Source organism: Stegostoma tigrinum, chromosome 30 (genome assembly GCF_030684315.1).
Source record: "Stegostoma tigrinum isolate sSteTig4 chromosome 30, sSteTig4.hap1, whole genome shotgun sequence".
NCBI classification, from domain to species: Eukaryota; Metazoa; Chordata; class Chondrichthyes; order Orectolobiformes; family Stegostomatidae; genus Stegostoma; species Stegostoma tigrinum.
In genome coordinates, this window is record NC_081383.1 from 43,426,553 (window position 1) to 43,436,697 (window position 10,145).

Sequence of the window (10,145 nt, forward strand, 5' to 3'; positions counted from 1 at the left end):
TTGTCTCCTCCATGTGAAATAACTAGTAATTTGGGAACAAAAGCTTTGTTAACATCACTTTCTTGTTAATAGACAGTGTATTTTGAGAAGATACTTGATCTATAGGGTGAATCAGAGCTGAATCCAATCATGTCCAATGCCATCAATGCATATGGAGATAATAAAAGAGAGCAGGAACCCTGAGTCCTAAGTCAGATTTTCTCTTTGTGCCCAAGGTTATCAATGGTCTCGTGTACCCCACCTAGTCGTCTTACATCAACAAACCAGTACTGTCCATAATTAACCTGTGTGCTCTTGGTTTCTATGATTTCCTATTACCCTGTACGGTACATTTACTAAGCTGGTAGAAACACTTCTGTGGTTAGAGATAATGGGAACTGCAGATGCTGGAGAATCCAAGATAACAAAGTGTGGAGCTGGATGAACACAGCAGGCCAAGCAGCATCTCAGGAGCACAAAAGCTTTTGTGCTTTTGTGCTCCTGAGATGCTGCTTGGACTTCTGTGGTTATACTTTAGCCCAGGCCATATCTGTCAATTAATACAAAATTACAAATAGGAAGTTCTGTTTAGTTGTGGCCTTGAAACTGACATTTTGTACAGTACTATTAAAGGACAATGAGCAACAGTCAGCTCTCCCCATCCTAATGGGATCAGTTCTGAACAAGATGTGCACTCCATTGCAACAGTTTTTTGATTAGCAATTAAATTGGAAGTAGTATTTCAGTTGCAGCTCTTATGTGGAGATTTATGACCAAATTGTACTGTTATAATTGGAATCCATCTCACTTTCTAATGTAGCTTCCTTTCTGATTCAGACTTCAGGCTAAATATCTTGACTTTGGAAGATTTGGTGCCAACTGTAGAACAAAAGATGAAAAAAGAAGCACCAACTCTGAAGGTAACCTGGTTGTCCAAGATATGGTTGTTCAGGTTAAATTTGCCATTTTGTCTTGCTAGCTATCTAGTGTAACGTTGGCCCCTATAAACTGATTGCTTCAGTTAGAGAGGGTATAAGGAGGGGGTAAATAAATGTTGATTGTAGTGAAGTGGACTGACATGTACTGTTATGTATATTCATAGAATGGCACAGCATAGAAAGAGACCATTCAGTCCTTGAAGGAGGTACCACTCCCTTGCTCCAATAGTCTTGCAGTATGTTTAACCTGTCAGCTATCTCAGGAGTGTGATTGATTGACTACTCCTTTTTAGGCTCAGAACCTCTCTGCCAGTATTATGGAAGTTCAGTAATTTTTCTGCTCCATTGGCATGAAAACAAATATGTAAAAGGCACATGGGGGTAAACTGAATCTTCCATGTCAGTTTTGTTCTAGCAACTCTGGTCAATGTTTAGTAATATTAAATACGCTGAAGAAATGTTTTCAGAACTGAGGAGCTACTAGTTGAATGTAATTAAATTTGTTACATTGGTATTTACTGCTATTACTTTTAATATAAACCAGGTTAGCAGTTTACGACCTAAACCTAAGTCTGATAGCGTTTATTTTTCTACTATCAAAAATCAAGGAGAGCTTATTGGTGCAACAAAAGACAATCAGTTCTGTTGTGGGCAACACTACATTACTAAATAAAATCATATTTCAGTTGATATGGACTGTTAGCTTGGCACTACACTCGAGAACATTGCACTGGAGAAATACCCGGTGAGCATCTGAAAATCTTAACCAATCAGATACCAATGTAACTTAGTTTACGTATTCTTTAATCGGATGTTGGGATTACTGGTTGGGCAATTATTTGTGCTCATCCCTAATTGCTCTTAAGGTGATGATGAGCTGCTTTTGTGAATGAATGGAGTTCCATGTAGCATGGATTACACCCACAGTGTTGTTGGGGAGGGAGGTCCTGAAGTTTGACCCCATGACAGTGAAGGAACTGTAACTACACTGCACTGTATTCTATTGTGTGTTTTGTTTGTATGACAGGCTGCTCATGTCAATCAAATGTTCTGTACTTAGGACAAAAATCACTACTGGAGGTCTGGCTGATTATTTGTTTTAATTTCCCCCAAACTCCTCTTTTCTAATCCAGGGTGACTTAGTTACAATGTTCCCTAATGGAGATCAGCTAACAACACAAGTTGATAATCACAACCAATAACTCTTTGATCTAAAAACTGAAAGAGCTGTGAATACTGTAAATCAGGGAAAAAAAATTGGTTGCTGGAAAAGCTCAGCAGGTCTGGCAGCATCTGTGAAGAAACAAAATCAGAGTTAACGTTTAGGGTCTGGTGACCCTTCCTCAGAACTGGAGGGCTCTGAGTTCTGAGGAAGGGTCACTAGACCCGAAATGTTAACTCTGATTTTGTTTCTTCACAGATGCTGCCAGACCTGCTGAGCTTTTCCAGCAACTTCTGTTTTAATTGTTTGATCTGCATGGCTCACTGGACTTTGCCATCAAGTTTTTAATAAGATAGAATATATTTATTAAATGAAGGAAGGGACTGATAAAGTGGAGCAATGTGTCTTTTTATATTACTTGTTATTTACTTGTGCTTGGTGTTACTCAATGTTTTCCAAAGGTTCAGTCAATTGATTACTGTTTTTTTTTCTAAGAATGAAGAGAACCAGCTTTCTGATGATCAGACCATACAATCGACTTTTTGCACCACCAGGCTACATATGGCAGATGAGCCAGCCAGTCCAGATACTCAACCTAGCACACTGTCAAGAGAGAAAGATGCAAGTGACCTTGAAAGTGATATAATGACAGAAAGTGCTGGAAGTGAAATCACTGAACATTTATCAAGGAAGGAAAAACATTTTCCAGAGAAGCTGCAGGAGCAATTAAAAACAGATGATGAGAGCACTCTGTGTTCCGAATACTCAGAGGACTTTGAAAATTCGGATTCTGAAGGTGCCTCAGTAAAAAGAGACCAGAGCGAATCATGTGCTGAGAGGTCATCTAAGGAGGACTTAAAGACAGATTACTCTGATAACAGCCCTTTCCATTCAACATCCTCAACTCCAAGTCCAACTCCAGATCAGTCCAAGTCCACAGCAAGCTCTGAATCTCTCTATTCATTGGAAAAGAAGGAAGTGTCGGGATTGACTAAAGTGACTGTAAGAGATACAGCGATACAGACTCAACCGTCTGGAATGGCCTACACATGGTCCAAAGGTCAATTTTGTGAATTTTGATATTTACTTGCACATGTATTCTCTCTCACCCTGTAATTCCTCCCTACTCATTTTCACTCACTGAAGAAGTTGGGCAGGCAAGGATGTCTGTTGAAGATGCTAGGGCATTAGCTGCCTCTGACCCATCCAGTAGTCAGTCCATGCCTTGTGAATGGTAAGAGTAAGATTAGGTCCAGTCAAGGACAGTAGTGGGAAATTGTGTGTGAAGTCTGAAGAGATAGGAGAGGTGCTAAATGAATATTTTTTGTCAGTATTCACACAGAAAAAGACAATGTTGTCGAGGAGAATACCGAGATGCGGGCTATTAGATTAGACAGGATTGAGGTTCACAAGGAGGAGGTGTTAGCAATTCTGGAAGGTGTGAAAACGGAGAAGTCCCCTGGGCAGGATGGGATGTATCCTAGGATTCTCTGGGACACTAGGGAGGAGATTGCAGAGCCTTTGGCTTTGATCTTTATGTTGACATTATCTTCAGGAATAGTGCCAGAAGACTGGAGGATAGCAAATGTTGCTCCCTTGTTCAAGAAGGGGAGGAGGGACCTTCCTGGTAATTACAGACCAGTGAGCCTTACTTTGGTTGTGGGTAACGTGTTGGAAAGGATTATAAGAGATAGGATTAATAATCCTCTAGAAAAGAATAATTTGATTAGGGATAGTCAATACTGTTTTGTGAAGGGTAGGTCGTGCCTCACAAGCTTTATTGAGTTCTTTGAGAAGGTGACCAAACAGGTGGATGAGGGTAAAATGGTTGATGTGGTATATATGGATTTTAGTAAAGCGTTTGATAAGGTTCCCCACAGTTGGCTATTGCATAAAATGTGGAGTCATGGGATTGATGGTGATTTAGTGGCTTGGATCAAAAATTGGCTAGTTGGAAGAAGACAGAGGGTGGTGGTTGATGGGAAATGTTCATCCTGGAGTTCAGTTCCTAGTGGTGTACCGCAAGGATCTGTTTTGGGGCCACTGTTGTTTGTCATTTTTATAAATGACCTGGATGAGGGCGTAGAAGGATGTGGTTAGTAAATTTGCAGATGACAGTAAAGTCAGTGGAGTTGTGGATAGTGCGGAAGGATGTTGCAGTTTACACAGGGACATAGATAAACTGCAGAGATGGGCTGAGAGGTGGCAAATGGAGTTTAATGCAGAAAAGTGTGAGGTGACTCACTTTGGAAGGAATAACAGGAATACAGAGTACTGGGCAATGGTAAAATTCTTGGTAGCGTGGACGAGCAGAGAGACCTTGGTGTCCATGTACATAGATTCCTGAAAGTTGCCTTCCAGGTTGACAGGTTTGTTAAGAAGGTGTACAGTGTTAGTTTTTATTGGTAGAGGGATTGATTTTCAGAGCCTTGAGGTCATGTTGCAGCTGTACAAAACTCTGGTGCGGCCGCACTTGGGAGTATTATGTACAGTTCTGGTTGCTGCATTATAGAAAGGATGTGGAAGCATAGGAAAGTGTGCAGAGGAGATTTAACAGGATGTTGCCTGGTATGGTCTTGTGAGGAAAAGCTGAGGGACTTGAAGCTGTTTTTGTTAGAGAGAAGGAGGTTAAGAGGTGACTTAATAGAGACATACAAGATGATGAGAGGATTAGATAGGGTGGACAGTGAGAGCCTTTTTCCTCGGATGGTGATGGCTAGCACGAGGGGTCATAGCTTTAAATTGAGGGGTGATAGACGTAGGACAGATGTCGGAGGTAGATTCTTTGTCAGAGAGTAGTAAGGGCGTGGAATGCCCTGTCTGCAACAGTAGTAAACTCGCCAAGTTTAAGGGCATTTAAATGGTCACTGGGTAAACATATGGATGATAATGGAATAATGTAGGTTAGATGGGTTTCAGTTTAGTTTCACAGATCGGCGCAACATCGAGGGCCGAAGGGCCTGTACTGTGCTGTAATGTTCTATGTTCTAAACTTCAGGAGTCAAAGTTGTAACTTTTATACTTAATAATGGAACAAGTGTTTTACCATTTGGCTTTGGGCTGCCGAAAAACTTTCTACTCACTGTAGTTTACTAATTTGTTACTTGCGGCTCCAACCAGTCTTGGGTTTAGAAACATCACCTGGAGTAGAGAATAAGATTTTATTCTGTCCTCCCTTGGCTTTCCTCTAGATCGCACATTTAGGCTGATATGTTGAAGCTCCATGGAGGTCACATGGCTTCTGAAGGGTGTAGAATATTTGAGGTCATTATGTAAAGTTGCATCATGATGATGCGACTGACTCGTTGCACCAGCTAGTACTTTCCCACCATCAGTTTCATATGTTTGTAACCTTCCAATTAAGTTTTCATCTCATCAAAATTGCTGAGAAGTCCCTAGATAGCCAGAAGAGTATGGAGCCTTTAATGGGCACAGAGGTTCATTAAAGGGAGACACCGTCCATCCAAAACCCTACTGACCGTCAGCCGGTTCAGTGAAACCAGTGCAATTGGACGTTTGGCATCCATCTCTGCTGCTGCAGCTAAAATTCCAGTGACTGCAAGAGGAGGTCCCTGAATGGCTGTGAATTAGACAACGGGCAGGTTGGTCTTCCAACAACTGCAAATGGATTGAGGTGGAGGAGTGCATGAAGGTGCTAGAAACAGCCCCCGTAGCACGGTGTCCAATTTTAAGGCCCATTCATAAATTTTTAAAGAACTTCACCAACAGGATAACAATCTGCAACAACTTAGCAGGTGAAATAATGCAGCCACCATTGTAGACTAGGTCAGAATTCTAGAATAGTTGTTTCTTATCCTTAGTTCTTACCTCCTTGGTTCATTTTGTTGGGAGTTGATCAAGTGGGGGCAGTATGGTGGCACAGTGGTTAGCACTGCTGCCTCACAGCTCCAGGAACCCAGAGTTCAATTCCAGCTTTGGACGATTGTGTGGAGTTTGCACACTCTCACTGTGAATGCATGGGTTCCGCAGGGTGCTATGGTTTCCTCCATAGCCCAAAGGTTAGGTGGGTTGGCCATGCTACATTGCCCCATAGTGACCAGGGTTCTGCAGGCTGGGTGGATTAGCCGTGGTAAATGTGGGGTTATGAGGATAGGGTGGGATGCTCTTCAGAGGGTCATTGCAGATTCAATGGGCTGAATGGCCTTTTTCTGCATTGTAGAGATTCTAAAGTGCTTGTTTCAGACCTTTATATTGCACTTAGGTAGTTTATTGACAACTACATTTACTTGTGCTTAGAATAGACCAATGACCGCATATAGCTTGTGTTGAATGCAAGTGTTGGTTAAATTATCGACTGTGACACAAAGCAATAAGCATTCCCATTTCTTTTCACAGAGGAAGGTGTTGCAGTCCTTGGAACATCTCTTGGAGCAACATATGTGGATCCCACCCCTATTGCTAGTCATGTTATTAGCCCTGATGCAATGGAAGGTAAATTTTGGCATTTGATTAACATCGTTATGAAAACTTTGTTAAAGTGCAGTGTCTAGTCGTCCCTTATTGGAATGAGAATGCAGTGCTGAGACAAATATAATTTTTGAATTTGCTGCACATTGTGCAATAAATTCTAGTTTGGACTCTAAGGACATTGAAACTGAAGGAAAGCAGCAGTGTCTGTACTGAAATCCAGCAGAGAGGACTAGAGTTGGAATAAATTGTTATGCCAGCATTCAGTTTGCGCTTTCAGATGAATTAGTATAAGCTTTCATATAAAATTAAGGGACAGGACTTGGCTAACTTTAATGTCAATTGGAATTAATGTTGCACAAGACATTGAATTAATTTTAAACCTGTACTCAGTAAGTTGCTAACTTAAAACCAGTATATTGAAGCTGGGATAAGGGTTAGGATTACATACATACCAGACTACTCTGGACATAGTTCAAAAACATGGCAATCTACTTATGGCCTTTTGGTCTTATTCCATTTTGAACAGCAACTCCTATATGGCTAGATTTTTTGCAGAGTTAGTAGGAGCTGCAGATGCTGGAAAATCTGAGGTAACAAGGTGTGGAGCTGGATGAACACAGCAGGCTAGGAAGCATCATAGGAGCAGGAAGGCTGACGTTTCGGAAGGGTCTAGGCCCGAAACGTCAGCTTTCCTGCTTCTTTGATGCTGCTTGGCCTGCTGTGTTCATGCAGCTCCACATCTTGTTACCTCAGATTCTCCAGCATCGGCAGCTCCTTGTTATCTAAGGCTAGATTTTAACCTGTATTTACTTACTTATGATGTTTAGGGGTTTTGTTTTATTATTCACTTATGGCACGTGGGTATTGATTGCTGACCAGCATTTACAGCCTGTCCATAGATGCTCTTGAGAAGGTGGTAGTGAGCTGTCTTGGACCATTTCAGATTGATGTGGAATGCATTTAGGGGAGGAATTCTCACTTTAAAGCTCTTCGGACCATTTACTTTGTTTAATAATGAAAATAATGAGAGGCCGAAGACTGTCAAAGAAAGCAAAGGAGATAATTGTATCAGAGATAATGGGAACTGCAGATGCTGGAGCATCCAAGAAAGAAAGCAAAGGAATTGTGTTTTAAAGTTCCTGACCCTTATCGTAAAGTGCTTTACATAACAACACTGTCTGTATTTCTGAAGTAATTAATGTTATGTAGGTGAATTCAATAGTAATCCCTCAAACAACCAAGCATAATAACTGTTTTTAGTGATATTAGCTGACCCTACAAAAGCAGTTGTACTCTTCAAAACCTGGTTTTGTGTAAACATATCAAAGAACTTAATTAAATGTGACTTACATACACCAATAATGGGAAGTGTATAGTTTAGATTTTTGGTTCTGAATATTTGGTTAGCATATACTTGAAGAGTCATTAAATGACATGATTGAAAATTCTCTGAAACTTCCCTAATATCTCAGCCACAGCATAATCAGCAATCTTACTAAACTATTAAATTGGATGGTGTATTAATTACAGAATGATTGCTAAATTTGAGATATGAATCCGAAATTCTGAGGCTCTGCTCTTGACTCATCAGGAGCAGCTGTTAGTGGTCTCTATGGCTAATTACTGGTACTTTGATTTTAGTCAATCAATCGCACTACAAATGGGGAATCCGATCGTCTGATCTGCACTCCTGCACTCAAGCAAGACTTAGCGCTGGGAACAGAGTTTCACAATTTCAGCCTGTCTTATTAAAGCAACGTGATGAAATTTCTGCATTGATCAGATCCAAAGCACTGCTGACCCCAGCCTGCCACTGGATATAGGGGTGGGGCAAAGAAGAGGAACATTGGATGCTTCAGTCCTACCATCTTGTGTCAAATAAGCACAAAATTCTATGAAAAAAGTATAATAAAATTAACTGCAATAATGCCTCAACTGAGGTGAGTGTCATGATTGCCAATCTTCTCGTTGCAGTACAGTATGCTACTAATTTCTTCCTCCTCTTTCCCAATCCACAGCATTGACTGCATACAGTCCTGCTAGCTTTGCTCTGAATGATATGCTGAAACAGCAGCTCAGTCTAATTCGCCAGTTTGTGCAAGTCAGTCGGCATCTCTACTTGTCTGTTGTGGCCTCAATAGAACAGGACAATTACCATTACACAACCTTGGAAGAAGCAAAAGAGGTAACTAAACAGTCAATTCCATCGTGCACTGTAGAACTTTACGGTAACCCTCTTCCCCGTCAGTGTTGCTTGGCTGCCTGCATGCTTTTAAAAACAGAGCATCTTTCATGATGATAAACCCAGCCCTGTGCAGCAGTGTAGACAGTGACATTGTGTCAGCGTTCCACTTCATTGAAACTGACAGCAACGTTTGGAGTCTGTTTATGTGCAGGAAGATACTGTCTGATTCCCAGAAGGTGCACAGTTGAGGCACGCCAACCTGCAACTGATAGGGAATTAAATTGAAGTATGGAAAAGTTATGGCATAGAAAGAGGTCATCTGCACAACATTAAAATAAAACAAAAATTTAGAAAACTAGCCACCTGGTCCATAGGCTTGTAGTTGACGGTGCTTCAATTTAGGGGTTTCTGCCTTGATCACCAAACTAGACAGTAAATTTGCATCGTTCGCAACACATTGAGTCAAAAGATTTTTCCTCATCTTCTGCTCCATACTTTTAACAATCATTTTGAGTTGTGGCATCTTTATACTTTACCTGTGCACTTGGAAGAACAGGTCTTACCTTCTCCATCAGGGCCCCTCAAAATTTTAAACCCCTCAGCATCCTCTGAATATTTATTTATATAAATATATGAAGAGAAGATGATCAGAGAAGGCACATGTAAGTCTATGCAATCTGAAATTAGGGAATTATAAATGGGAACAAAGAAATAGCAAAAAATACTGAATACATATTTTGGTTCTGTCTTCACAAAAGGGGACAAGAAGAACTCCCAGCAACATTGGGAACACAGAGTCATGTGAGAGGAAGCAATTGGAGAAAATCAGTAGTTTGGGGTGGGTGGGGGAATGGCACGAGACAGCTTAATGGGGTTAAAAGCTGACATCCCTAAGGCCTGATAATCTGCACCCTAGAATGCTGATGGAAGTTGCCTTGGAAATATTGAACACATCGGTGGTCATCTTCCAAAATTCTATCAATTCTGGAGTAGATCCTACAGATTAGAAGATCACAAGTATAATCCCAGTGATAAAAAAGAGAGGGGGAAAAGAACAGAGGATTACAGACCAGTCACCTTAACATTAGTTGTGGGGAATTTGCTGCAGTCTATTAATAAAACATGTGATAACACTTGGAAAGCATTAATGGGATTAGACAAAATCAGTATGGAATTAGTGCTTGGGCCTCAGTTATTCACACTATATATAAATGATTTGGATGAACAAGCCAAATGAAATGTTTCCAGGTTTGCTGATAATACAAACCTAGGTGGGGTTGAGAGTTGTAAAGCAGATACAAGGAGGCTTTAGGGCAATCTAGACAAAGTTGAGTGCATGGGCATACATGTGGCAGGTGCGTGTGAACTACAATTCTGTGTGAAAAACAGAAAGGCAGAGTATTGTTTAAAAGATGATATAATGGTACATATGGATGAAAAAGAGATCTGG

The 10,145-nt window shown here is 40.8% G+C and overlaps 1 protein-coding gene across 5 annotated transcripts in view; it reads left to right on the forward strand.

Annotated features, from left to right (window-relative positions):
- Nucleotides 1-10,145, forward strand: part of c30h19orf44 (chromosome 30 C19orf44 homolog) — a 33,421-nt gene that overhangs the window by 19,781 nt on the left and 3,495 nt on the right. For 4 of the 5 annotated variants that reach the window (XM_048559509.2, XM_048559507.2, XM_048559510.2 and 1 more), the window contains 4 exons: nucleotides 817-899; nucleotides 2,575-3,139; nucleotides 6,436-6,531; nucleotides 8,529-8,695. In XM_048559509.2, coding sequence (XP_048415466.1) covers nucleotides 817-899; nucleotides 2,575-3,139; nucleotides 6,436-6,531; nucleotides 8,529-8,695 — 911 coding nt within the window. Of the gene's footprint in view, nucleotides 1-816; nucleotides 900-2,574; nucleotides 3,140-6,435; nucleotides 6,532-8,151; nucleotides 8,414-8,528; nucleotides 8,696-10,145 lie in introns of those variants that run through there. The other variant, XR_007250306.2, reaches the window with a different exon arrangement.